The 25,160-nt window shown below is 59.7% G+C and overlaps 10 protein-coding genes across 12 annotated transcripts; 7 read left to right on the top strand and 3 right to left on the bottom strand.

Moving 5' to 3' along the window:
- The first annotated feature begins 69 nt into the window (after window positions 1-69).
- On the top strand, window positions 70-1,805 carry SDRG_08298. Of its 2 annotated transcripts, XM_008614178.1 has the most exons (2): window positions 70-241; window positions 306-1,805. In XM_008614178.1, exon 2 carries the CDS (start codon window positions 535-537, stop codon window positions 1,741-1,743), a length of 1,209 nt encoding a protein of 402 aa, XP_008612400.1. In that variant the 5' UTR covers window positions 70-241; window positions 306-534; the 3' UTR covers window positions 1,744-1,805. The 2 variants fall into 2 exon arrangements, with proteins under 2 accessions (XP_008612400.1, XP_008612399.1); XM_008614177.1 differs by having other exon boundaries at window positions 70-1,805.
- Window positions 1,806-2,841: 1,036 nt separating this feature from the next.
- On the top strand, window positions 2,842-3,524 carry SDRG_08297 (hypothetical protein; the record flags this gene model as incomplete). Its single annotated transcript, XM_008614176.1, has 1 exon — window positions 2,842-3,524. The coding sequence occupies one exon, from the start codon at window positions 2,842-2,844 to the stop codon at window positions 3,481-3,483; it is 642 nt and encodes a 213-aa protein (XP_008612398.1). The 3' UTR covers window positions 3,484-3,524.
- A 780-nt stretch (window positions 3,525-4,304) lies between these two features.
- On the top strand, window positions 4,305-5,184 carry SDRG_08296 (hypothetical protein). Its single transcript, XM_008614175.1, has one exon. The coding sequence runs from the start codon at window positions 4,399-4,401 to the stop codon at window positions 5,062-5,064; it is 666 nt and encodes a 221-aa protein (XP_008612397.1). The 5' UTR covers window positions 4,305-4,398; the 3' UTR covers window positions 5,065-5,184.
- Window positions 5,185-5,597: 413 nt separating this feature from the next.
- Window positions 5,598-8,146, top strand: SDRG_08295 (hypothetical protein; the record flags this gene model as incomplete). The annotated part of the gene is made up of 2 exons (XM_008614174.1): window positions 5,598-6,287; window positions 6,335-8,146. 2 exons carry the CDS (start codon window positions 5,598-5,600, stop codon window positions 8,144-8,146), a joined length of 2,502 nt encoding a protein of 833 aa, XP_008612396.1.
- SDRG_08294 (hypothetical protein) lies at window positions 8,142-9,696 on the bottom strand. The gene is made up of 4 exons (XM_008614173.1): window positions 8,823-9,696; window positions 8,440-8,773; window positions 8,287-8,388; window positions 8,142-8,241 (listed from the first exon to the last, which is right to left on the bottom strand). The coding sequence occupies exons 1-4, from the start codon at window positions 9,579-9,581 to the stop codon at window positions 8,204-8,206; spliced, it is 1,233 nt and encodes a 410-aa protein (XP_008612395.1). The 5' UTR covers window positions 9,582-9,696; the 3' UTR covers window positions 8,142-8,203.
- A 173-nt stretch (window positions 9,697-9,869) lies between these two features.
- On the bottom strand, window positions 9,870-11,483 carry SDRG_08293 (hypothetical protein). Its single transcript, XM_008614172.1, has 4 exons — window positions 10,666-11,483; window positions 10,281-10,617; window positions 10,132-10,239; window positions 9,870-10,079 (listed from the first exon to the last, which is right to left on the bottom strand). Exons 1-4 carry the CDS (start codon window positions 11,428-11,430, stop codon window positions 9,979-9,981), a joined length of 1,311 nt encoding a protein of 436 aa, XP_008612394.1. The 5' UTR covers window positions 11,431-11,483; the 3' UTR covers window positions 9,870-9,978.
- A 633-nt stretch (window positions 11,484-12,116) lies between these two features.
- On the top strand, window positions 12,117-13,606 carry SDRG_08292 (hypothetical protein). The gene has a single exon (XM_008614171.1). The coding sequence runs from the start codon at window positions 12,124-12,126 to the stop codon at window positions 13,540-13,542; it is 1,419 nt and encodes a 472-aa protein (XP_008612393.1). The 5' UTR covers window positions 12,117-12,123; the 3' UTR covers window positions 13,543-13,606.
- A 787-nt stretch (window positions 13,607-14,393) lies between these two features.
- SDRG_08291 (hypothetical protein) lies at window positions 14,394-20,059 on the top strand (the record flags this gene model as incomplete). The annotated part of the gene is made up of 6 exons (XM_008614170.1): window positions 14,394-15,914; window positions 15,963-16,622; window positions 16,670-18,051; window positions 18,101-19,490; window positions 19,537-19,629; window positions 19,673-20,059. 6 exons carry the CDS (start codon window positions 14,394-14,396, stop codon window positions 20,057-20,059), a joined length of 5,433 nt encoding a protein of 1,810 aa, XP_008612392.1.
- Window positions 20,060-20,090: 31 nt separating this feature from the next.
- SDRG_08290 lies at window positions 20,091-22,635 on the bottom strand. Of its 2 annotated transcripts, XM_008614169.1 has the most exons (6): window positions 22,126-22,628; window positions 21,979-22,083; window positions 21,592-21,931; window positions 20,706-21,538; window positions 20,366-20,663; window positions 20,091-20,322 (listed from the first exon to the last, which is right to left on the bottom strand). In XM_008614169.1, the coding sequence occupies exons 1-6, from the start codon at window positions 22,318-22,320 to the stop codon at window positions 20,120-20,122; spliced, it is 1,974 nt and encodes a 657-aa protein (XP_008612391.1). In that variant the 5' UTR covers window positions 22,321-22,628; the 3' UTR covers window positions 20,091-20,119. The 2 variants fall into 2 exon arrangements, with proteins under 2 accessions (XP_008612391.1, XP_008612390.1); XM_008614168.1 differs by having other exon boundaries at window positions 20,091-20,663; window positions 22,126-22,635.
- Window positions 22,636-23,015: 380 nt separating this feature from the next.
- Window positions 23,016-23,918, top strand: SDRG_08289 (hypothetical protein). The gene has a single exon (XM_008614167.1). It carries the CDS (start codon window positions 23,236-23,238, stop codon window positions 23,860-23,862), a length of 627 nt encoding a protein of 208 aa, XP_008612389.1. The 5' UTR covers window positions 23,016-23,235; the 3' UTR covers window positions 23,863-23,918.
- The last annotated feature ends 1,242 nt before the right edge of the window (window positions 23,919-25,160 follow it).

Raw genomic sequence — 25,160 nt, 5'->3', positions numbered from 1 at the left:
GAACAACTTTGTACATTTTCTGTCGACAGAGAAAGCCCGCCTGCGCTTTGCCAAGTGAGAAGGGATTGTCGCGTACAGTACGCTCCTTTTGAACGAAGTGAAACGAGCGGCTCTCACAGCGTGCACGTCATCCACGCCTCAATAATTCCGAGCAGCAAGAATACCGGACTTTGTGCAGCCAACGCGAACGCCACGCGCACCCACCCACGGAGACAACCTCAACGGAGCCGCTGCATGCAAGGTACGACGTTTCACCTCGTCCCTTCACGCCCATTGACCCTGCAACGCCCCAACTTGTATTCAAGATCGCCGCACGCTCCATCTCTACCTCCTGAAATCGCAAGTTTCCCCTTCCCTCGCACACCCAAGTCGGACCTCAGCGCAGTGTCGGACGGTCGGTGTCCATTCCGTCTCGAAGATTAGAAAGACACCATTCTTGCCACCCAAGGCGAGCACGTGGGTGCATGTACACGTAAATGCATTGCAGCCGACTTGAGTGGCTGCTCGGCGCCAAGATACGCTGCCAACGACGTGATGCGTTTCTCGATCGCCTATCTCGCGCGCGGTCGTGATTCGTCCGCCGCGGCGTTGTACTCACCGTTGGACCAATCGCCGCTTCAAGAACTCAGCAAGGCTTCAACAAGTAAGTCCCTTTCCCGTCATATTCGAACTTCGTCAGCAGCACCCACAATGGCCTCCAACGACATCTACCGCGGTCAAGCCGCGCATGAGCCCGGCCTCGACGTCAAGCCGCATTCGTATGCGGCCAAGCCGTTCGACGAAGAGTACGACATTGAAGTCAAGGTGACCCACTGCGGCATCTGCGGCTCGGACCTGCACACGATCTCGGGCGGCTGGGGTGAAATCGACTACCCGCTCGTCGTCGGCCACGAGATCGTCGGCCACGTCGTCCGCATCGGCTCCAAGGTCGACAAGACCAAGTTTGCCATTGGCATGCGTGTCGGGGTCGGCGCCCAGTGCGAGAGCTGCCTCAACTGCGCGCAGTGCGACAAGAACAAGGAGCAGCTCTGTCCCGAAATGCTCTGGACGTACGGCAGTACCAACAAGGCGGGGTACGTGACCCAGGGCGGGTACGCCGACTACTACCGGTGCCACGCCAAGTTTGTGTTTCCGATCCCGGCTGGCCTCCCGTCCGAGTCGGCGGCGCCCATGATGTGCGCGGGTGTCACGACGTACTCGCCGCTCAAGGCCCACGGCGCGGGTCCTGGCAAGAAGGTTGCGGTTCTCGGTATCGGCGGTCTCGGTCACCTCGGTATTCAGTGGGCTGTCGCACTCGGTGCCGAGGTCACGGCGCTCTCGTCGTCGGCGGCCAAGGAAGCCGAGTGCAAGAACGTGCTCGGCGCGCACCACTACCTCAACTACAGCGACCCGGAGGCCGTCAAGGCGGCGGCGCAGTCGTTTGACATTTTGCTGTGCACGTCGTACGGTGACAAGACGGACTGGAACTTCCTCTTCAACCTCGTGGCGACGGAAGGCAAGTTTATCCTCGTGGGTCTCCCGGAGAAGCCGATTTCGTTCATGGCGTTCTCGGTCGTGCCGCGTCAGATCACGTTTGTCGGGTCGCTCATCGGGTCGCCCGAGACGATCGAAGAGATGCTGCAGTTTGCCGTCGAGAAGAACGTGCGCTCGATCGTGCAGGTGATGCCCATGGCCGAAGCGTCGGCTGCCTTGAAGAAGGTCCGTGCAGGCGATGTCCGCTTCCGCATCGTCCTCCAAAACTAGCGGGTTTTGCGGGATCAAATTGCAATGCTAACGCACGCAAATATATGTTGTGTCTATCTATATCTATGGATCCCTCTATCAATCTATCTATCAATCTATCTAAGCGCGGTTTCCTGCACATGAATGGGGCTGTGAGGAGAATGAAATTGGTGTGCAGTGCACTAGAACTATTCGAACAAACGACGCTGCTCCATTTGACCGCGACCCGTGCCTGCAGTATCCTGGCTCCCGACTCTGCGTCGATCATTCTGGCTGTCGGAGCGTTTGTGGAAACGTGGCAGTGCTGGTCGTTCTAGAAGCTTCCTAGAGGAGCAGAGCGACCTTGTATACGTCTGCGAGCGACGTCGCTTCAAGCTTGGATCAACATACTACGATCATGCATTGTCGTAATCAAACTACTCGCTCAGCGCGCCAAGAAGCCGTGCGATGGAGATCGAACAAACAAGCGGAGCAGCCGTGGTCCAGCTGGAAACTACAGTAATCCGAGGCGAGTCCAAACGTTATGTTTCGCGAGATGGGAGGTCCGAAGACGGCTTTTGTCGGTCATCTCTCAAGCGTGCACATCGACTTTGCGACTCTACGCCGACGGAGGTCTCGATGTTGCGTGTGGGCTTTCTGAACGCGCGGTGCGCTACAATAAAAGCAGACCCTACGTTGGGTTTGAGATACACGAGCCATTCAAAGCGCAACTACCGCTACTATTACTAGGGCAGCATAGTGCGGCCACTCATGCCCCATCAATGTATTTAAAAATACGTGTTGATGCTAGTGACGGTAACTGTTGGTTGCATCGCCTACCAGTACCGGTGTCCTTGACCCTGTTGTGACTTGAAGTACACGGCGAGTTCGAAGGTGGTCGAACCTCTCCGACGCAAATAGCGCAAGACGCATCGTCCCAAGCTTGGACTGATGCGCGCTAGCATGCTCAGTATACGACGCGACCTTTCCAGCACTTTGCACTGGGAACCCCAACGATCGGAACCGAACCACGACCGTCCGATACCAGTTTGACACGCAAATGCCATTGGCCATCGCGTCGGCCAATCAGATGCTCGTGATGCTGCATGGATCGCAGACATCTTTTCACTTTCTCTTAACATGACGACTCAACACATCACAACACCAGCACCCGAGTCGGTCTTCCTCACACTAGTGCGGCAGCCCGACTTGCTCCCGTACATGACGCAGTTCCAGCACGGAAGCCCAAAAGAGCTCGCTGCTGCCTTCAAAAAGTACCGGCGGCAGCTCACCAAGTCTGCGTACGCGCACATCGATGCCAACGACCACAGTGTCTTGCGCTGCTTTGTGCTGTTTCGACTCCTCGCAGATGGCCGATCCACCCTCGCACGGCTCTGTGTGCGTCACTACCCGGAGGGGTACGTGGTCCCGCGCCTCCCGGCCACGGAGCTCTACGCGATGGACGCTGCAGCGCGCCTCGGGGACGTCGTTCTGCTCACTTTTCTCCACGAACACGACCTCGGACGGTGCAGCGCTGGTGCCATGGACGTGGCTGCCGCGACGGGCCATTTGTCGGTCGTGCGCTTTCTGCACCGACACCGGCGCGAAGGCTGCACGCAGCTGGCATTTACGCTGGCCCGTCGACACGGACATACCAAGGTGCTGCAGTACCTCACTACGCACTGCGCCGAGTTTGAGCGCCGACAAAGCGTCCCGCGACATTCAGGCAAAGACGCGGTCGTCGCCGGCGGCATGGTCGCCACAAGCTGCGCGATACAGTAGCGCGAGGCACTTGAATGAGGATACGAGTATTTTACTGTGCGTTGTTTAGCGGCTTGAGTTCACTGCAACTCTGAGAATGAAATGCCTCGGACCTTGCATCGAGGACACGGATTGCGGTCTCGATTTCATGCTGTTAGATGTCACCGTTGCTTTGGTTGATGGGAGCTGCGCTGCATCAACGAAACGTTGCGCAACGGCCTCGAGAGACCTCCTCGAGAGGGCAGTTGTGGCCTTCACCGAGGTGGACTGTAGCGAGAATGGGCCACACTACGAAAGCAATGGGAGGGTGATAAACTTTTAAACTACAATCTTAGACCAAATCTTAGACGAACATTTCGAAACGGCAGAAACCGTAGACGTTGAAAGGATCCGAGCTTGGCCTCAGAGCTTCTTTCTGAACGCGATTCCCACGACACGACGCTGTGCCATGGCTCGCGGCCGCCAAGGCCCTTCAACTACCGCCAGCCTGGCTCATGGGTGTCTTCACTTTGGTCTCGCAGAGCGAGCAGACATGCACGCCGCCAGCAACTGCGCGTGTGCGTTGTTGATGCGAGACAGCGCTAGCACATCCTTTGTCCAATCTCAGCTTACTCAGGCCTGTCACATGCGCCATCAATTTTGGCTTCTCGGAGGTTTTCTTTTGCAAAAACGAATCTTGGCTCACGTCACGCGCCATGTCGCGTGGTCCACATCCCTATTAACCACAAAACCCACAAAACACACCATGAGAAACCCAGCGTGGGAATGCGAAATGTGCAATCACCAGAGTCCGCTGCTGTGATTGGTGCAGTGCCAACCAATCGCATGTCACGTTGCCGTATCTGGCTGCCAACCGCGGAGCCAGAGGCACGGCAGCCGCAAGGCGCATCTCATCACGTACTACGAGCATTCCCCCATTCACCAGACACAAGCACGATGAAGCCGCTCTTCCGCCCTGCCAAGCAATCGTCGCCGCGCCAAAGTCTCTCGGCGCGACCACAAACAGCCGTCCTGGATGTCCTCACGCAGCCGGATCTGCTGGCACTCATTGCCGCCTATCAAGCCGGCACGTCGCGCGAGCTCGCTCGGATCTTCAAAAAGTACCGGCAACAGCTCCACAAGCCCGAGTACGCCATGGTCAACGGCGGCGACGCCAGCGAGTTCCGCTGCTTTGTGCTCTTCAAGCTCCTCTCGGACGGCAAGACCGCAGGCGTGCACCTGCTGTTGCGCGAGTTTCCCGACGGCTACAGCTGCCCCAAGATGAAAGCTGCGGCCGACCTCTATGCGATTGACGCCGCGTGCCGCCTTGGCGACCTGGACGTTGTCAAGTTCCTCCATGAACACCACTTGGGCTTGTGCAGCCAAGCCGCAATGGACGCGGCGGCGTCGAGCGGCAGCCTCTCGATTGTCAAGTACCTCCACCGCCACCGCGACGAAGGGTGCACTCCCCTTGCGCTCGCCCACGCCAAGCGCTTTGGGCACATCAAGATCTTCAACTACCTCGCCACGCACGTCGCAACCAACGAAACTCCGATTCCGGAAAAGTCGGCGCTCACAGCCCGCGACACGGTGGCCGCCACGAGCGACTGCACCATCCAATAGGCATCGTTCTTAGCTGCTTTTATTTACCGTATTTATGCAAAAAGCCACAACTGCACACATGATTGTCGATAGTCACAAATTTGGATTGGGGTGGAAACAACGTCTTTCTTTTGGCATCGAGGCTAGTCCAACATGGACACTGGTATTCGTTGGTGTCTCGCAACCACCAACTAGACTCTCGGCAGTTCCGCTGACGTGTACTATGGACAATATGTCCAACTCGGTCGCACCCCTTCTTCGTCGATTACGCGCGGAAGCCGTCGTGATCCCTCGACGTTTCGTAGCACAATCATCATCATCCGTCGTGTTGACGGCAAGCGCAAGATTCGAACTTGGGCGACATCGAAGTTCGAAGCGGCACTCCAACGGGCGTTGGCAGCCATTGCCTGCGTAGTTCGAAGCTGCGCGAGCAAATTGCAGTTCTCGCTTGTGCTGCCACGTGGCGGCAAAGCTTTTATTGTTTTCATGTTGTTACATACGTATTTCAAGTGAGAATTAAACATCGCTTTTAAAAGCAAGGCCATCGCATCGAAATGAGCAATGCGGCGACGGCTTGCACCCACCCACTGCGAGATCCGGCGCCGATGACCAACATGGAGCGGCCTACGTCGGTCTCGGACCGCGTCTTGACGTCCGGCCGGCGGCTCAAAATGGGCCTCTCGTCGCTCAAGTCGATTGAGATTCGCGAAACGACCGCGGCCCTGCGCATCCAGCAGTTCTACCGCAAGTACCTCGTCAAGTGCAGCCGGCCACTTGTCGTTCGCCCGCCCGCCAGCTCCAAGAAGCTCAAGGTCACGAACGACACGCTTGCGCTCACGACGGCGTTCTTCACGTCCACGATGGCGTCCACAAAGCAGCTCCACGCACGCGAAATGCTGCACAAGCCGACGCTTATCGACGACCATGCCGCAATCGCGCACGTGGACCTCAAGGCCGCCGAGCCCGCGCTTCTGTCAGCCGCCATGAAGGAGCTCGCCGCGCTTCGAAGCTCAAGTCCGTCCGAAGCCGACGTCACCGACGCCGACCTCTTGGTGCACGACCAGTTCGTCAACATGATGCACGAAAAGTGGCTCCTTTGCAGCACGGCCGAGCGCCAGCATATCCACGAGCCGTCAACGGAGCCCAAGCTGCCGTTCTACGCGACAGTCTGCGACGTGCGTCCGTGGTTCTCGGACCTCGTCTTCGTGGCGCGTGGCGGGCCCACCGAGCCGCATGTGCGGGAGGTACATTTTGCAGATCGTCTTGCGCATTCCTCAACCGCATGCTGTAGGTCATGACTGGCCCATCGAGCGTCAAGCACTTACGTGGCATCATCGATGCCATATCGGCGCTCAACGGAACCGAGCAGTGGGCGCCGGACGCCTCCGCGCTTGTGCCCAAGATCCGCAAGCTCTTCTGGACGATGCGGTCGGAAATGATTTTGCCCATGGTGCGTTCGATCGGGTACATTCTCTGCAAGGGCTGGCGTCTTCTCTTTGACGGTCTGTACATTGACGCGGCCTCCATTACGATGCTGCAAGAGCTCGTCGCGCGCCTCGGGCCGGACGTAAGCCTCGTCTTTACGCCGACCCACAAGTCGCACTTGGACTACCTCATTGTGAGCTTTGTCTGCTTTGCGTACGGGCTTCCGCTGCCCCGCATTGCGGCGGGCAACAACCTCAACTTGCCGCTCGTCGGCCGCTACTTGCGCGCGAACGGCAGCTTTTTCATCCGCCGCTCGTTCCAGGGCGACACGCTGTACAAAGAAGTGCTCACGTCGTACGTCCACCAGCTCTTGGTCGACGGCGCACCGCTCGAAGTGTTTGTCGAAGGTGGTCGGTCGCGCCACGGCCGCGTTCTGTCGCCGAAATTTGGCTTCTTCCACATGATTGCGTCCTATCTGGAAGCACACCCGCACAAAGCGGTGGTCGTAGTGCCCCTCTCGATCGACTACGACAAGGTGCTCGAAGTCCCCGACTATGTCGCGCAGCTCCTCGGTACGCCCAAGCAAAAAGAGTCGATTTGGAACCTCCTCAAATCGGTCGTCTCGCTGCTCTTCAACCGGTGCGGCTTTTGCTACGTCCGCCTCGGTGCACCGATCACGATGCAAGCGGGGGCGTCCATGGAGCAGCTCGGCGCGTCGGTTGTTCGCCGCATGCAGACGGCCGGGACGATCACGAGCACGTGTTTGGTCGCCACGATCTTGCTTGCGTCGCGTGATGAGCCCTTGACGCGCTCGCAGCTCGAGGCCCAAGTGCGCTGGCTCCAGGCGACGCTCGTGACCCGGGATGCGACGCTTGCGCCGTTCTCAAGCCTCGAGACGCTGCTCGACCACGCATTGCGCTTGCTGGATCTGCCCTTGACGGCGCCGTTCCTACCGACGCCTCTCGATGCCAGCTGCATGCTGCGTCTGGCCTATTACCGGAACCACTTGCTGCACCACTTCGTTCCCGACATGTGCCTGGCGACGCTGCTCGCCTCGTACACGTCGTCGACCTTTACACTGCGCGACGTGACACGCGACCTCGCACTGCCATGGGCGCTGTGCAAGCGTCTCTGCCCCGGGGCATCGGTGCAGTCCCTCGAGACGTCGCAGATGCAAGCGTTCCTAGGCTCTGTACCGATCCACGTCCTACGTGACGGCGTCTATTCTGTGGACACCACCGCGTACGCAAAAGACCCGCTCGTGCACTTGGCCACGTCGCTCCTGTGGCCGTTCATGGACGCTGTCGCGCTCGTCCTCCGCGCGCTCGAGACGCACATTGCACCCCTCAACGACAAGCATCTCGGGAAGCGCCATCAGTTTTCCGAGCGCCACGTCATTACGTGGATCCACAAGGAGACGCCGTTGGGTGCGGTCGACCACGACGAGGCCATGAGCATGGAGAACATCAAGGTCGCCCTTCACGCGCTCGTCGATAGTCACGTCGTCCTCAACGACGCGCGGGTGTTTGAACTGGCGCCGGCGTATGCGAGCCTCGCGTCGCTCTCGACACTGCGTCGGTCGCTGCTCCGCAAGCCGCGCCGGCAGCGCTGGCATGTCCCCGCCGCAAGTGAGCCGCGCGCTGTCTCGTGGGGCCACCTCGCGCTGCTTTTGCTGTAGACGTGTGCAAATTTTACAATTGGAATAGATCAATAACAACCTATGCGTGCTACTACACTAGACTTCTTGGTTGACATACGCCGCCGCCGCCGCCGCTACAGGATCCACGTCAGAGAGAGTCGGGAGGTTATCGACGCTACCTCGCCGCTTCTTGCAGCGGTAGACCAGCAGTGCAAGTAGCGCGAGACCGATCAAGCACCCGCCGCCGATGAAGAGGCCCAGTGCCCAGTTGGGCGACTTGCCTGCCAACATACGTCCACAATCAGATTTCAGAATCCACAAAGCGAACGCACCAGAAAAGTCGAGGACGTTGGTGCCGCCGCCGCAGTTGCCGTTCGGGCAGTAAAACGTGACGGCTTGCTGGTGCACGAGGTACGACGTGTAGTAGACCTTGAGGAACGTATCACCAAGGATCCAGCGGTCGCCCGACGAGCCGCCGGGCGGCGTCATTTGGAGCTGGATGAGGATTTGGGTCTCGGAAAACACCATCGAGTAGTCCCACGCGTTGAGGTAGAAGGTGGTGCCGTGGAGCTTGAGCCCGAGGCGCGGCAGCTTGACGTCCTTGGGGCACACATAGTACGACGCTTGCCACGCGCACTGCTGCGGCAGAAGGTACGTCGACGCAAACTAGATATGCGTGCTGAGGACAGGCCATACAAGCACACTGTGAAGCTACCTGCACGAAGAGGAAGCGGGGCATTGAGAGAAAGGTCGTGCCCGAGTCGACGACCGCGATGCAGCCGTTGACGGTGTTTTTGCACGGCGATGTACTGTTGTCGTTGGTGCTATAGCTCTCCAAGAGGATGTTCCAGTGCGACGTTTGGTTGGCCGCAAGCGGCACCGTGACGCCGACGAGACTCTGCTTGGCAATGAGCGCGTCGTCGACGCCGTTGAGGATCAAGGACGACCCGGAGGCGTCGGGCACGGACGTCAAGAACATGCTAAAGCTCTCGAGGTGGCTCACGAGGTACGACGCGTTCGAGGTCGCGTTGAAGGTTGAGAGCACCGGGTACGCGAGCCCGAGGATGCCGTTTGTGGCGTTCGTCAGCACGTTGTTGGCCATGCCAATGCCGTAGATGCCATCGGTGAGGGCGAGGCTCCCAAGCGCGACGGCGCCGCGCTTGGGGAGGAGGCACGCATCGCCGCTGCCATAGTAGATGCTCACGCCGCCGGCGGGACACGGCGAGACGCACGAGGCGCTCGAGACAGCCGTGCACGCGACCCAGAGATCCGCCGAGCCCGTGTCGACTTGGACGTTGTAGTCTTTGCCTTCGATGGAGACGCGGACAATGTACTGTGTCGCGAGGTGGTTCTGAATCGCGACGGTCGAGGCGGCGGTGCTGAGCACCCGCGGCTGGCGGGTTATGGGCAGCGCGAGCCGCGGCAAGGCGGCGGCCATGGCGAGGCCAAGCAAGAGAACAAGCCGGGCGAGCATAGCGGTCAAGTACGGGTGTTGGACCGTGGGTGGCGTCGGGGGCGGAACCGAGTATGTTCACAAAGCCGCAGCATGCTTGAACTTGGCTGCTGGATGCCAAAAGGGTGGGATTGCGTTCGTCGGCTTGTGACGTCTTTCTACGTTTTTCTGTTTAAACATCGGTACACGCTTGTAAAACGCAGCGTCTTGCCCCGTTTTTTGCAATTGACTCACTTTACCCTACTGTGCATATTGCAAGCAACACGCCAGCTGTCGATGTCACTATTTGCAACGATACTGTCCTTTCTCACGAGAAATAGTGTGTCTATTTTGAAATTTGACACATTGCGACAAGGGTATATACCTTGGCATCTCAAAGAGGGTGAGAGATGCATCTCTTATATACCCTTGGTCGCGACTACCTCGAGGCTGCGCCGTAGGCGTGGGACGCTCCCGTCTCCTCGGACGACGAGTCGTCATCGACAACCCACACCGACTGACATGGTCGCTTCGACGTGCCTACATCAGTGGGGCCTTGAGAGTAACGTCCATGTCACGGAAATAGTGTTACCGTGGCGGCGCCGGTAGTAGTAGCACCAGCCGACCAGCCCAAGAAGCCCGAGGCCGACAAGGGAGGATCCCGCAATGATCAGAATGAGCGCCCAGGTTGGCATGTCCGCTGCATCTTGTGAGCACATATGCCGGTTGCAAAGGTAGTACCTGAAAAATCGAGGACGTTGTTGCCGCCCGCGCAGTTGCCGCTTTTGCAGTAGAACACGACCGCCTTCTCCGACACCTTGTACGTCGTGTAGTAGACCTTGAGAAAGGTGTCGCCAAGGATCCAGCGGTCGACGAGGCGTCCGGACGGCGACGCTTGGATCTGCACAATGATCTCGGTCGGCGAGAAGACGAGCGCGTAGTCCCACGTATTGAGGTTGAACAGCGTCGCGCTCTCGCCGAAGGCAAACGCGAGGCGTGGGAGCGCGATCGTCTTGGGACACGTGTAGTACTCGCCTCGAAAGACGCAGTTGTATGGCAGGAGGTACGTGGCGACAAACTAATCAACACTAAATCGTACATCGGTGCGCCAAGGGTGATGACGTACGGGCTGGAAGACGGCTTTGGGCATGGCCAAGAACGACGTGCCCGAGTCCACAATGGCGAGGCAGCCGCCGTTCTTGCACGGCTTTTGGTCCCACGCGACACTGCCGCCTTGGACGAGGAACTGCGAGACGTTGATGTTCCAGTAGTCTTGTTCGCCGGTTGCGAGCGGGATCGTGTACCCGACGAGGCTGTCCTTGGCGACCATGGCGTCGTCGACGCCGTTTAGCACAAGCTTGGAGCCCGGCGCATCGACTTTGGGCGTCAAGTACATGCTAAAGCTGTCGAGGTGGAAGACTGCGTACCACGACGTGTTGGCGAAGGACCCGTACGACGAGAGGCCGGGGAAGGCCAGCCCCAAGATGCCTTGACTCACATTCGTGGGAACGCTGCTCGACATGGCGATGCCGTACACGCCATTCGAGAAGGCGACGCTGCCGATCGCGATGGACCCTTTCTGGGGCACGACGCACGCGCTGCCGCTGCCGTACGTGATGGTCGTAGCCGTCGACGGGCATGGGCTTACGCATGCTGAGGACGAGACATAGTCGCAGGCGACCCAGAGGTCGGCCGAGCCAGTGTCAATCTGTACGGTGTACGTCTTGCCTTCGATCGCGAGGTTGACCAAGTACTGCGTGCCGTCGTGGTTGGTGAGGTCGACGCTCGACGTTGCTAGGCGCCGGTGCATCGGCAGCTCTTGCCGGTTGAATGACGTGGCAGCGCTGGCGGCTATCAGCAATGCGCAGCAGAAGGCGCGGACTGCGTGCATCGAGGCGATTCGGTCGCGGACAGCTCCGGCGTCTCTGTTGCGGGATGGCGGTCACAATCCTGTATCCGGATAAAACCCACCGGATAAAAACGCGGCCTTGTGATTGGCGCATGCGGCCAGTATCCAGCGTCAACCCACACAGCACGACTGAACTTGGGGACGAGCTCCATCGACGAAGTTGGGAAGGTAAACCACCATGTATTAATAGCTGTATAGGGGGTGCAGCCTTGACTCGAGTACGATACAAATCGGCGGGAGAGTCGACAGCTTGACCCGCGCATATCAGCTTTGGACATAGCGCCCCCAGCTGCAGATCGAGTGGAGGAGTGTCTAGAGACTTGGAAGTTCTTGGAAATGCCGCTGTTGACACAGTTACAGGGTGCTGTGCCATGCCGCGCCGCGCCGCTTGGCGCAGCGCCTCCTCGCCCACGACACTACGATCGTCGAGTATCACGACCCATCATTGGCAGAAACGCCTGTCATTGCCACGACGACACTGCCGTAGTACCGGTACGAGACGGCGGCGTGGGCATGTCAGCCTGACAGGCTGCTTGCCGTGGTGAATCGGCGACCGTATGCCGGAACAAGCTTCGAAGCGTCGGTGCACGTTCCACGGAACAAATGACCGTCCGTGTGGCGGCCACGGTGAGCTTGGCGCATGACCTGCTTACTGCATTTTCGATTTGTCCAAATATGACCAACGCCAAGGTGTTTTGCCTCTCAGTGGCAACCCTTGGTACCTGCACGACGGCAACGACCGACAGCAACAACCCCGCCCACGCGACATGCAGCACCGAGAAACTCGCGACAAAGCCGAGAGAGGTTGAGCACAAGACGACGAGCATCACGGACGCTGCCGCGAGCGGACACCTAGCGTCCCAGGTTCGACTCGGTGCCCAACTCGTGCAGGCGCCGGGAAGACACGACGAAGGCTACCAGTGGACGCTTCTCGCAGCGCAGCGCGGCGCCGCCGAGGCGCAACTTTTACTGGCCACGCTCCTCGCGCTCGGCCACGGCTGCAGTCGTGACAAATCGATGGCGCTGCGCTGGCTCAAGCGAGCGCGTCTCCACAGCGGCAACCAGATCTCGGACGAGGACGTGGCGGGCGCCAAGCATATGCTTGCGATCGGTGAAAAGATATGCGCCCTGGAACGGCTGCAAAAGTGGTCGACGGGGACGCTCTCGGTCTCGGGTCGTGTCCAGAGGTTCCAGTCGCATGACGATGATGATGACGACGCGTCATCGCAATCCTTTGGCGACGTTTTCACCGAGATGGTTGCGCAAAGCAAAAATGGGTCGTCGGTGGCCCGCGACTTTGTCCAAGGCTACACGACGCTCAAGGCGGGTGTTCACTGGCTCGAGGCTGGCGATATCACCCGCGGGATCGCGACCGTGCGCCAGGCCCATCGATTGTGGCATCCGCTGGATGTGCCGCGGGAGGTGGCCGTGCGCGTGCAGCAAGCGGCGCGGCGCGTCCTGATCGCCGACCCCTCGGACGCCAATGCACTGTATGTCGAGGGTGTTTACGGCTTTAAGGCCACACCGGCACTCTATTGGCTCCATTGCACGACGCTGCACCCAACAGACGCCGCCTTCCATCACGCGCTCGGCGCTGTCTATGCGTCTGCGGGCCAGTACGAGAGTGCGCTGCGATCTTTCACAAAGGCCATCGCTGTCGCGGCAAGTGCCACCGCCAACGAGACGCTTACGTGGTGCTACGAGCGTGCAGCGTGCCTTCGAAAGCTACTCGGGACAGGCCTCGCGTCGGTGGCCTCCGCTGTCGCGGCCTATGAGAGTTACGTCCGCGCTGCGCCGCGCGACCACCGCAAGGTGCCTGAGGCATGGTACGCACTCGGTCTTTTGTACGCGGCCGCGGGACGCACGGAGGATGTGCGCCATGCGTTCGGGCAAGGCGTCGCCACCGAGGCGTGCCGGCTGCGCTGTCTGCCGCCACTCAACTTTTCGACCAAACAGCGTGTGGCCAAGTATCTTTTGCACGCGCCCGACGCTCGGCGTCGGCCAACGTCGTCGTCGGGTGGCGCGGTGCACGGAAACGCATCGCCGCCCATTGCGCTGGACGTGCTTCGCCGCATGCACCGACTCCCTCTCTAGACGCCAATTCTCGAGTTCATTTGTGGCTTTCTATCCATCCCAAAACGATATCGTTCGTCCATGATGTTGCGCGAGCGTGCTCGTTGAAGGAAGATATCACAGGTGCACATGTGTCTCACTGATCAAGTCCTCGCACAGAGGACGAGAAAGGCAGTGGAAGCGCCAACCTACGATCCTCGACGGTGGCGAATCAGGTGCGGGGTGTGGATCGCACGTGGCATCGCACAATGTGTCCACGAAAGTGCAGACGCCATGTCGCGCTGTGCATAGATACCACATGGCCACACGTCGCCGTCTTCTTGACGTATGCCTCCCATCATCCCTTGTCTTGACATGCATCATCCTCTTCCTCGCCCGCCAAATCTGCGTTGCACATGGTCTCCTTTGGCCCAGTGCTTCGTACCTTAGCAAGGAAGAGGCCATGACCGTACATTGCCGTCACATCGACGACGTCATCCGTGGCGGCGGGCGCCACAGCCGTGCTCACGCGTCGTTCTCGGTCCAAATTCAAATTCCGCGCTTCGCGGCTTTTTCAGCGCCAAGTCGCGTTGGCACTGCGCGCTGATTGGCCGCGTGGTTGGTTTGGCCACAGCATGCAACGTCTTTTTTTGTCGGCGGTGCGAAATAAAATACTATTTTTATGCACAGATTCCCGTGCCACTTTATTAAATACCTAGGTGTTTGTATGTAGAATGCGAATTCGCGGGCGCGCGGGCCACGAACGACGCGTGTATTATTTTGGGCGCTTCGTGCGAAAATGCGGAAAATTAATGTTGCGAATTAAATGAGTGAAGTTTGTATGGGTAATATTATTCGGTTGTTTTTTAATTTGGACCACTACGCCATTCACCATGGAACAGCAGCAGCCAGGAGGAGGCTACCAGCCGCCGATGGAGCCATCGTCCTCCCATGCGTACATCCCCATGCATGAAGGGACGCCGACGTCCTCGACGACGTCCTTCAGCCACGCGGAGCCGACCTCGATAGAGCCGTCGCCCATCAGCCGGCCAAGCTACTCGTGGAACGAAGGCGCGACCGACGGCCACCACGCGTCGGCGCCGACGGGGCAGCCCCAGGACTACCCGCCGATGCAAGTGCCCACGCTGCCGATGACGCCGCTGCAGGTGCCCAACCAGCTTCCCGGCATGCAGATGCCCATGGGGTACATGCCGTCGATGGCGAACGGCGGTGCGATGCCCAACCCGATGATGGGCATGCCGATGCGCAACCCGATGGCCGACCCGATGCACATGGGCGCCCAGTCCATGTTTCCGCAACAACAGATGCACCATCAGGCCGGCGGCGGCATGCACTACGCCAACATGGGCCACCCGACGCCGTACGGACAGCTCCCGCAGATCCAGCACCCGCACATGGCGATGAACAACGCGCCGCCGATGCGCGCGCCCATGCCGTACGGCGCCTCGTACGAGTTTGAAGTCACGCTCCAGAAAGGCTCGTACGGTCTCTGCATGAACATGGGCGTCAAGCTCGGGAGCATCTCGGTGCTTGGCTTTCGCCAGCCGCAACCCGGCGTCATGGGGCCGGCCGAGATGTGCGGGATGATCCACGTGGGCGACGACCTCGTCGCAGTCGACGGCATCGTGCTCCAGACAGCCGAGGACTTCAAGAAGGTCGTGCCGCTCCTCAAGTCGGAAGCCCCCGCGACGCTGCGCTTCCGGCGCCACAACCGCCCAGAAGGGGCCGGCTACTACAACGACGCAATTCCGAACGGGACGGGCACGTCGGGCAAGGTGTATGCGCCCGGCGAGGCGTACTTGGGCGTGCGCTACCACGGTCCGAACCGGTGGTCGGCCGAGGTCAAGTCGGCGCAGAACCACATCCAGAGCCTCGGCGAGTACCAGAGCGAGTACCTCGCGGCGCAAGCGTACAACACGTACATTTACCGGACGTATGGCCAAGGCGCGCTCAAGTTTATGCACCCGGCGTGCCGGAGCCAAGCGCAGATGGCGATGACGCCCGCGCAGATGCAGCAGATGCACGCCATGAAGCAGCAGCCGCCCGTGCGCAAGACGATCCTCCACGCCATGTTTACGGTCGAGCAGAAGGAGCAGCTGCGGTCGCAGATCATGGTCTTCAAGTTTAGCACCAGCGGCAACGGCATCCCGAACGAGCTCCTTAGCATTGCGCTCAAAGGCGCGCTGCCGCTCGACTTTAACATTCAACCGAAGGACCGGTCGCGCAAGAAGACGTTCAACGACGAGCAGCCGCCGCGCCAAAACAAAAAAGCCGGCCGCCCGCGGCCAAAGCGCAGCCGGAAGAAGCACGACGACTCGGACGACGACGACGACGACGGTGGCGACGACGACGGCGACGGCAACTTTGAGCCCAAGAAGGTCATCCCGCCCATGGTACAAAGTTTGAACTCCTGCAGTTCCAACGTCTCATGCGTCCACTAGGACGTGCGTCGGTCGCGCCGCAACGCTGGCAAAGAGACCAAGCGCTACAGCGAGGTGGCCGAGAACGATGGCGAGGAAGAGGACGTCGAGGCCGAGAAGCGCAAGCGCGAAGAAGCCGCGCAAAAGGAAGAGGACGACAAGCACGCGATGGACAAGATTGTGGGCATGCGCTTTTGCGACGACCCGAGCAACGCGCTCGTGCAGACGATGGAATTCTTGATCAAGTGGAAGAAGGCGTCGTACATGCACACGACGTGGATGACGACCGCCGACATGGAGGCGCACGGCAAGGGCGCGGTGCTGCGCATGCGCCGGTACCTGCAAAAGCACGCTCGCGAGGTCGAGCTCGCGCGCCTGAACCCGACCGACCGGCGCGAAGAAAACGCGACGTACTTTCCGTCGGCGTACCTCGAGATTGACCGCATCCTCGACATGATGCCCAGCGTGTCCGAGCCAGTGCTCAACGCGCTCGGCGAGACGGTGCTGCGCCACGGCAACAAGTTTCTCATCAAGTGGCGCGACCTCTCGTACGCCGACTGCACGTGGGAGTGGGCCGAGGACGTGACGGACGACCGCAAGATTGCGACGTTCCACCGCTACAACCACCCGCCCATGGTCGACAACGCGCCGCGGTCATTCTTTGAAGACGTGCGCCCGCCGGTACGCATTTCTCTTGCGATTTCGATGCTCATGTCGGATGCGTGTAGCCCACCGAGTGGGCCAAGTACCAAGAGACGCCCAAGTACAACGACGCCAACACGCTCCGCTCGTACCAGCTGGAAGGGCTCAACTGGATGGTGTTTTGCTGGTACAACCGTCGCAACTGCATTCTCGCCGATGAGATGGGTCTCGGCAAGACGATCCAAGCGACCGTCATGCTCGAGCACCTCCGGCAGCACGAGCACATTCGCGGGCCATTCCTCGTGGTCGCGCCGCTCGCAACGCTTGGCAACTGGAAGCGCGAGATTGAGTCGTGGACGAGCATGAACTGCGTCGTGTACCACGACTCGGAGGGCGGCTCAGACACGCGCGCGTTCATCCGCCAGCACGAGTTTTACTACCGGCAGAACGACGCGTACCGGCGCCGGGGCATCTACAAGTTCAACGTCATGGTGACGAGCTACCAGACGCTCATGGCGGACGCCGAGTTTCTCCAGGAGATTCACTGGCGCTACATTGTGATCGACGAGGCGCACAAGCTCAAGAACCGCGACGCGAAGCTGCTGGCGTCGCTCCGGCAGTTTACGTGGGACTCGTGCCTCCTCATGACGGGCACGCCGCTCCAGAACGGCGTGTTTGAGCTCTGGTGCCTCCTCAACTTTATCGAGCCGGAAAAATTTCCGAGCCAAAAGCTGTTTTACGAGCTCTACGGCGAGCTCAACACGGCCGAGCAGGTCGCGTCGCTCCACGAGCAGCTGCGCCCGTACATGCTCCGCCGGGTGAAGGAGGACGTCGAGAAGAGCATTCCGCCAAAGGAGGAGACGATCATTGACGTCGAGCTCACGACGATGCAAAAGAAGTACTACCGCGCCATCTTTGAGCGCAACCGCGCGTATTTGAACCAAGGCTCCAACATTGCGGTCGCGAATCTCATGAACGTCGAGATGGAGTTGCGCAAGTGCTGCAACCACCCGTTCCTGATCCGCGGCGTCGAGCAAAAGGAGCTTGCGAACGTGACGACGCAGCACGAGCACACGCGGCTGATGATCCAAGCGAGCGGCAAGCTAGTGCTGCTCGAGAAGATGCTCGCCAAGTTCCGCGCCGAGAAGAAGAAGGTGCTGGTCTTTTCGCAGTTCAAGATCATGCTCGACATCCTCGAAGACTTTTTCAATACGCGCCAGTATACGTTCGAGCGCCTTGACGGCGCGCTCCTCGGCAACGCGCGCCAGGCGGCCATCGACCGCTTCAACGACGTCGAGTCGGACACGTTTGTGTTCCTTCTGAGTACGCGCGCCGGCGGCGTCGGTATCAACTTGATTGCGGCGTCGATCGTCGTGCTCTTTGACAGCGACTGGAACCCGCAGAACGACTTGCAGGCCGTCGCGCGGTGCCACCGCATTGGGCAGACGCAGGCCGTCCGCATCTACCGGTAATTCGGTGTTTGGTGTCGCAGTTTCTGAGCCGTATGGTGCTCGTAGGCTCGTGACCAAGAAGACGTACGAGGCGCAGATGTTTGAGATTGCATCCAAGAAGCTCGGCATGCACCACGCGGTCTTTGAGACGGGCGGTGTCCGCAAGGACTTTGACGGGAGCGACGACAGCAACATGATGTCGCTCATGAGCCTCGACAAGGAGAAGGTCGAGATGATGATCCGGTACGGCGCGTACGCCATCATGAACAACGACGAGGAAGACCCGGAGAACGTCAAGATCAACGAGCTCGACATTGACCATCTGCTGAGTTCGTCGCGCACGATCCGGTACGACCCGGCGACGGGCAACACGTCCGAAGAGAACGGCCCGGCCGCGCTCTCGTTCTCCAAGGCGAGCTTCACGGCCGAGACGTCCGACTCGACGATCGACTTTAACGACGGCGACTTTTGGGAAAAGGTCCTCGGGCCCAAGCAAGTCCAAGTGCTTGCGTCGCAGGTCGAGAATGGGTCGCTCATGAACGCGGACGTGGACGCGATCAAGGCGTTTCTAACGACGCTCCGCGAGCTTTCGCGGCAGCTCGTGAAAGAGCGTCAGAAGGGCGGGCAAGTCGCGGACGCCGACCAGATTCTCTCGATTCTCATCGAGCTCAAGGTGCGCGGCCCGCTCTCGAAAGCGGTCAACGTGCGTTCGATCGCGGCCGATTGGCTCGAGGTCATTGAGCGCCCAAAGCGCCGGCGCAACCAAGAGGTGGAGAGCGCGCTCATGTACCACCCGTTTCTGGACGGCGATGATGACGATGACGCGCCGATCGAGGCCTCAAAGAAGGGCAAGAAAGGCAAGAAGGCGACGAAAGCGGCGCCCGTCAGCCGCCACCGCAAGTCGTCGCACCCGAAAGAAGACAAGAGCGGGATCGTCGTGTCCATGTCCAAGCTGGCGCGCAACGAGTACAAGGTCGTCAAGGTGCACAGCCGCATTCGCAGCGTGAACGACCGCATCCGCCTCGAAGACAGCGAGGACGACAGCGACGGCTCGAGCGAGTCGGGCGGCGACGAACCCATGGACGACGACGACGACGACATGGACGAAGACATGGACGACGACGCGGACGACGACGACATGGACGACGAGGAAGAGGACGACTACGACGACCGCAAGCCCAAGAAGCGGCGAATCAGCCGCAAGGGCCACCCGAACGCTGTCGCGACAGGTCTCCCGGCCAAGCGCGGTCGTCCGCGGAAGAGCAAGTCGAAAGCGGACGACGAGTCAGACGTGACGACGACGATGACGACGACGCCGCCGCCGGTCGTGGTCGCGCCGGCCGAGCCCAAGGGCGAAGGCATGGAAGAGATGTGGTGTCGTGTGTGCTACAACGATCAGGGCTACGACGACGACCCGATCGTACAGTGTGAAAAGTGCCATTGCGCCGTGCACAAGGTACATATTTACCTCTCGCTGTCTCCTCTCACGCGACCGGAACTAGTTTTGTTATGGCATTGAGCGCGTCCCGGAAGGCGACCTGCCGTGGTACTGCGACCTCTGCCATGCCCACATGGACGCCGCCGAGGTGCCCAAGGTTGGTTTGTGTCTTTGACAAGGGGTTGCTCACTCGTCTGTAGACGTGTATCATGTGCCCGCTGCAGCTGCCCGAGACGGCGTTCAAGGAGACGGTCGACGGGCAGTGGGTCCACGTGGTCTGCGCGCTCTGGGCGCCGGGCGTGCAGTTTGAGGACACGGCCAACATGCGCGGTCTCCAGAACGTGCGCGAGACGATGGACGCGATGGACGACGAGCAAAAGGCGGCGACGTGCGTCCTCTGCAACGAGCCCAAGGGCTGCATCAAGTGTTCGCGCAACGCGTGCAGCACGTACTTCCACCCGCTCTGCGGCCGCCAGACCCGCGGCGTCTACGACATGTACATGAACGACACGGGCAGCCTCCGGTCCTTTTGCGAAGAGCACCGGCCCAAGAACCGGCCCAAGGTCGTCCGAGGCGACGCGAGCTAAAGCGTTCCCCTATATACCCTTGTCGATCGAGTTGTATTTGCATTTTTCTTCATTTTTGTCTTAGAGGCCGAGGTCCCGGACCTTGTCCATCTGCGCGTCAAACTGCGCGAGCCACGTTTGGTCGAGGAACTTGTTGTCGCGCGTGGGCTTTTCGGCAAAGACACTGTCGATGGCCGAGAGCAGCACGAGGTTGTGCAGCGGTCGCACCAGCGTGAGGAAGTCGTCGAGGATGTCCTTGCGCACCTTTGGCATTGAGATGGACCCTACCCCCAGAAACTACAGACTTGGAAGATAATGACATCCTACGCAAAATGTGGTGCAGCGCCGCGACCGGGATGCTGCCCGTCTCGGCCTTGTCGATCGTGCGCGCGGCCGACAAGATGACGTCTTTGTACGGGAGGAGCTTCTTGACGTTGACGGCCCAGTTGTCGAGCAGCATTTGGTGAGACGCCTCGAGGGCCGAGTGGACGACGTGGGGGAACTCGCGCCGGAGCTGGTCGCGCCTTGCGTCCGTGCGCCGGTTCATGCGCACGAGGCTCTCGAACTCATCAATGTCGAGGACGCCATTGCCGTTCTTGTCGAGGTGCGCCATGATGATATGGAGCTAGGGCTAGGGTTTAGAAGTCGAGCAACATGGCGTGTGGACCTCGGGTGGCGGCAGCTGAATGTCGAGCTGCTTCAACACGTCTTCGAGCTCGTCGCGCGAGATGCCGCCGCTGCTGTCGGCGTCGCAGTACCGGAAGAGGTCGATGACGCGCAAGTGTTTTCGCCGCAGGTGGCGGTCGATGCGCTGGATGATCTTGTAGATGACTTTGGACTTGCCCCGGGACGCGTAGTCATGGAACGAGTGGTCATGGGGGTCACCGAGCGAGTGCAGAAGCGCCTTGTGCCGTGGCGGACTCTGCGTCTGGTTGTTGTGGCGCGGCTTGGCCACAGGCGCTTTGGACGCTATCGGGACGGCCGGCAGGCGCGGCGCGCTTGTGCCCTTGGAGAGCTTGAGACGTTTGGCCCACTGCGCGTGGCCGCCAGGGACTTGGAGTTTCGGAAGCGACGGCGGCGGCAGCGAATGAATCGCCGCTTCATCCAGTACGCGCACCATGGAAGGCGCATCGAGCTCCTTGTCCTCGCTGCCCATGAGCATCTCATTGTTGGTTTCGGTGCTTGACGTCGCCTCGGAGCTCATCAAGGTCAGGAGCTTGGCTCGCCATGCGGGCATTGGCGGCTCTTGCTGCTGGTTGTTGTCGTCGACTGTGCTCATGGGTTTGGGCACTGCCGTCGTAGCGCGCAGCACGGCCTCGAGGGCCTTGAAGAGGTTGTTGTCCGTCGGAGGTCCATCCTTCTCGGTTGGATTGTCGATAACCTCAGTTGCTTTGTCGATAACCGTGGTTGAGGTCTCGGTAACCTCGGTTTTGGATGTTGACTCTTGGAGCGCTTCTAGCTCGCGGCTACGCGCCAGCACACGCAGCAGCTCGTCCAACTCTACTCGCACCCACGTGATGACGACCGCACCAACGTCTCGTGGCACGTAGTACCGAGCTCTTCTTCGTCGCCGTCGGCAGGGTACGACAGGACGTAGGTGCCTCCCGCTTTGCTGTGGATCACGCCTTCAAACACACCAAACCCGTCAAACTCCTTGAGGAAGCGCGTGCCGACCGTAGGCTCAAGCCGCTTGCGCGCAAGGAACCGGCGCACGGCGGCTTGGCCCTGCACGAGGCCGCGCCGGAAGGTCACCGCCGTCGTGTACAGCCGCCGTTCCCCGGTCGTCACGACGCGCTCGGTGGCAACTTCGAGCGCCGCCCGCGGAAGCCGCGCGGCGACGACGATCTGGTGCAGAAATTCTTGCGTCCGGTCGACCTCGAGCCCTGCCAACACCTGCAATGATTTTGCAATGACAGTCGAATGGAATGCGTCGGCGGTACCTGCACGGGGCTCACGAGGAAGAGCACCGAGACATAGTCGCCTCTCGGCTTGTTGGCCTCGAGGGCAAACGTCACGAGCGCCAGCGCACGCGTGAGGAAGGCCGCCTACGGCGTCGTCAACGTCCGGTTCGCTTATCGCCTGTGCACCTTGAGCTCGCGGGTCGTGACGCGGGCGAGCGCGAGCTGCGTGGGGCTAAAGACCCCGACGGCGCCAAACGCGGCAACGCACACCGTGTGCAGGAGCGGGAACGGCGGGCGCAAAAGGACCTTGGGCGTGATGGGCAGGCTCGGAAAGGCCGCGTGCAACGCTGCGTAGAGACCCTGGACACCAGTGTCGCCCATGGCTCAACCAAGCGACTCGTCGTTCTATTCTTATCCTAGTTTCGACTAGGTAGCAGGCCCAGACCATGTCCAATCGAGAAGGATATTCCAGTGTTCGCACCGCTGCCTTGCACTGTCGAAGGAGCAAATCGAGCTGCAAGTTGTACTTGTGGGCTCTCGATCCACCGGGCATATACTGCGATTCGCTGTACATCCCTTCCCTTCAAAAGCTCAGACGATCGCGCCACCAAGCCACGATGTAGAGTCCACCGTGCGTTCGACTGCGTAGCGCCGAGCCCTGCGCGTTTCGAGACGAGACAGCTGCGGATGCGAAGGGTAGATTCGCTACAAGTAGCTATCAACTGTGTGCGCGCGGCAGAAGATGCGCCCGCGACATGGCTCTGCAAAGCACTTGAACCTCAATAAAATATTGCGTCCTGACTGCAGCTGCAGACACCTCCCACGTCCATCCATGAACGCAGACGAAGCAAGATTGCTGATGAGTGGTTCGATGGTGTCAAAGAACCGAGGCGAAGATACGATGCCACATCGGCCGCACGTGTCCCAAGCGCGCTCGCACGCACCCACACGCCATTCACCTACTGGCACCTACGCACAACCCGAAGCAGGCCAATGAGATGGCGGCCCGTCGCAGCCTCAAGCCAGCGTCCATCCTTTGTCGACTGTCACATTTGTCGTTTCGACGCTATGTACCAGCTTTTCGTCGCTACTTACCAGTATTTCGACGCTACTTACCAGGTTTGTTTCGCGCGCCTTGGTACATATTGTCGGAACGTCACAGCATACAAAAACCAAGTGGGCGCGAGTAGCCTATACACGCCTGGGACAGTCGAACGTGCGTGGCTGGGAAGAGGATTGGTAATCGATTTGAACCGAGCACTTGAGTCTCATTTTCCAATTTACCATCTTTACACCATGGCATCTATCACCTCCTCGGGCGCGTCATTCTCGGTGCTTACGAACGGCCCGCTCAGCGCCATGATCCTCTCGTACCAGTACGGCGTCACGAAGGAGATGTCGGCCGTGTGCCTCACCGCGCGCCGCAAGCTCAAGCGCCGCCCGCTCGCGTCCCAGAAGCACTTGATTCTGTCCCAAACCGACATGTTCCGCGGCTACCTCCTCCTCAAGCTGCTCGAGAAGGACGACTTGGCGACCGCGAAGGAGCTTTTGCGCCAGCGCCCGACCGGGTACATTGCGCCGCCCGTCGAATCGAGCTACATTTACGGCCTCAACAACGCGGCGCGCCTCCGCGACCTCGAGCTGGTCAAGTTCCTTCACGACAACGAGCTCTCCAAGGCAACGAAAGACGCCATGGACACGGCCGCCGAGTTTGGTGACCTCGAGATCGTCCGCTACCTCCACGAGAACCGCAAGGAAGGCTGCAGCCTCGTGGCGTTCGTCTTGGCCGAGCGCCACGGCCACAACGACGTGCTCGAGTTCCTCACCGAGCACCGTCCCCGGGATCGCAACGCGTGTCCGTCGGCAGACCCAAAGTTGCTCATGATCCCGGCCATGCTTAGCAACACGTGCAACATTCAGTAGACTCGATGTTTCGAGTAGGATAGTAGTAATAGTATTATTTAAAAGACACGTTGATTTTACTCCACGAGTTCTGTCTGCAGTCCTTTGTGGAAACGAACGGGATCACAAGGATCGAACCTGGGACATGCGTCATGACGCGTCTTCTTCTCAACGCGACGACTCTAGCTCGCCTGGCTTTGCTGCGATGCGCTCTCGGCATCCGTGCCGCTCACCCGTGCGGGCTGTACGTCGGCATTACGCCGACCTGTCTCGAACGCCGTGCCTTGGACGGTTCTCGCGCAGCTTGGTTCTGACGCACACAAGGATCCGGCTCGCGTTGTCCCACCAGTTGCGACGACAGGGCGTCTTCGCGCGCCGAAAAAATGCGGACGCCGCTCGTTCCGAGTCCAAGGCGCGCCACTGGACGCATGGGTGGTCACTGTTCTCAGCTTGGAGGAATTTGATTCGCAAAATTAGTGGCCACCGCGCCGCCTTGAAGTTGGTATTTCAACGAGGCAGATGGTCGCGCGGATTCCGAGTCCATGAAATCGACACCGGTGTAGGTAATTGCCTTAAAAAGTGTCATTCTTCTATGACAGATACGAGGCCAAACAAGTGATGCACGACGAATCCTAGATCAGAACTACACTACACGGTGCATCGAAATGTGAAACTGTGTGTTGTCATCTTCGTTGAGGTGGATTGACCCCAGTGCCCTCGCAATCTCGATGAGCAAGATGCAAGGACGTCTTGTCGATGTACTCTTTTAAGAGAATGACGCCGTGGACGACCTTGAAGTTGGTACTATACATTCTTTCTGCTAATGACGTGGCGCGGCGAGAGAGCGCAACGATAGGCAACGACGTGGACCAGGCCCAAGAGCGATGCTGGATCACTGGAGAAGCCTATAAGGTCTCTGCGGAACACCAGCGGACTCTAGTACAACTCTAAATCTTCCCGTTTCGCACGACTGTGAGTCCATCGTCGTCAGGCAGTATACGAGACATCAGCGAGTGCAGCAGTTGATGGTATTCTCGGCCACTCGCAATCTCGCAGCCCAATTAGAGCAGTATCTTTGATGGGCTTCGAGAATAGTCTGTTACTTGCACCCTCCAGTCCGTCGGCGAGAGGCTGTAGCTGATGTCGACGGCGATGGTTGTAGCTCGACGTGTCCAGGGACGATGGCTCTCCGATGTTTGCACGATCGGAACAGACCCGAGCGAGACGCTTACCAAGCAGGATAGATGAAGCAGTATCCAGGGCCGGGTACATCTCGGCGTATTCGCTCCCCAGTATATGTATAGTTGTCATGTTATTTC

Source organism: Saprolegnia diclina (assembly GCF_000281045.1).
Source record: "Saprolegnia diclina VS20 unplaced genomic scaffold supercont1.25, whole genome shotgun sequence".
In the NCBI taxonomy this organism is placed as follows: Eukaryota; Oomycota; class Saprolegniomycetes; order Saprolegniales; family Saprolegniaceae; genus Saprolegnia; species Saprolegnia diclina.
This window is presented reverse-complemented; position numbering and strand designations above follow the sequence as displayed.

What these genes read in the sequence shown, in the direction of transcription:
- SDRG_08298 (XM_008614178.1), top strand. Translation starts at nt 535, where the DNA reads ATGCGTTTCTCGATCGCCTATCTCGCGCGCGGTCGTGATTCGTCCGCC.
- SDRG_08296 (XM_008614175.1), top strand. Translation starts at nt 4,399, where the DNA reads ATGAAGCCGCTCTTCCGCCCTGCCAAGCAATCGTCGCCGCGCCAAAGT.
- SDRG_08294 (XM_008614173.1), bottom strand. Translation starts at nt 9,581, where the DNA reads ATGCTCGCCCGGCTTGTTCTCTTGCTTGGCCTCGCCATGGCCGCCGCC. An exon ending in CCCGCTTCCTCTTCGTGCAG is followed by an intron (nt 8,774 to 8,822) that starts GTAGCTTCACAG and finishes ACGCATATCTAG; the next exon opens with TTTGCGTCGACGTACCTTCT. An exon ending in CCGCTGCAAGAAGCGGCGAG is followed by an intron (nt 8,242 to 8,286) that starts GTAGCGTCGATA and finishes TGGATCCTGTAG; the next exon opens with CGGCGGCGGCGGCGGCGTAT.
- SDRG_08293 (XM_008614172.1), bottom strand. Translation starts at nt 11,430, where the DNA reads ATGCACGCAGTCCGCGCCTTCTGCTGCGCATTGCTGATAGCCGCCAGC. An exon ending in CCAAAGCCGTCTTCCAGCCC is followed by an intron (nt 10,618 to 10,665) that starts GTACGTCATCAC and finishes AGTGTTGATTAG; the next exon opens with TTTGTCGCCACGTACCTCCT. An exon ending in CAACGTCCTCGATTTTTCAG is followed by an intron (nt 10,240 to 10,280) that starts GTACTACCTTTG and finishes CACAAGATGCAG; the next exon opens with CGGACATGCCAACCTGGGCG.
- SDRG_08292 (XM_008614171.1), top strand. Translation starts at nt 12,124, where the DNA reads ATGACCAACGCCAAGGTGTTTTGCCTCTCAGTGGCAACCCTTGGTACC.
- SDRG_08290 (XM_008614168.1), bottom strand. Translation starts at nt 22,320, where the DNA reads ATGGGCGACACTGGTGTCCAGGGTCTCTACGCAGCGTTGCACGCGGCC. An exon ending in TCACGACCCGCGAGCTCAAG is followed by an intron (nt 22,084 to 22,125) that starts GTGCACAGGCGA and finishes ACGACGCCGTAG; the next exon opens with GCGGCCTTCCTCACGCGTGC. An exon ending in TCCTCGTGAGCCCCGTGCAG is followed by an intron (nt 21,932 to 21,978) that starts GTACCGCCGACG and finishes AAATCATTGCAG; the next exon opens with GTGTTGGCAGGGCTCGAGGT.
- SDRG_08289 (XM_008614167.1), top strand. Translation starts at nt 23,236, where the DNA reads ATGGCATCTATCACCTCCTCGGGCGCGTCATTCTCGGTGCTTACGAAC.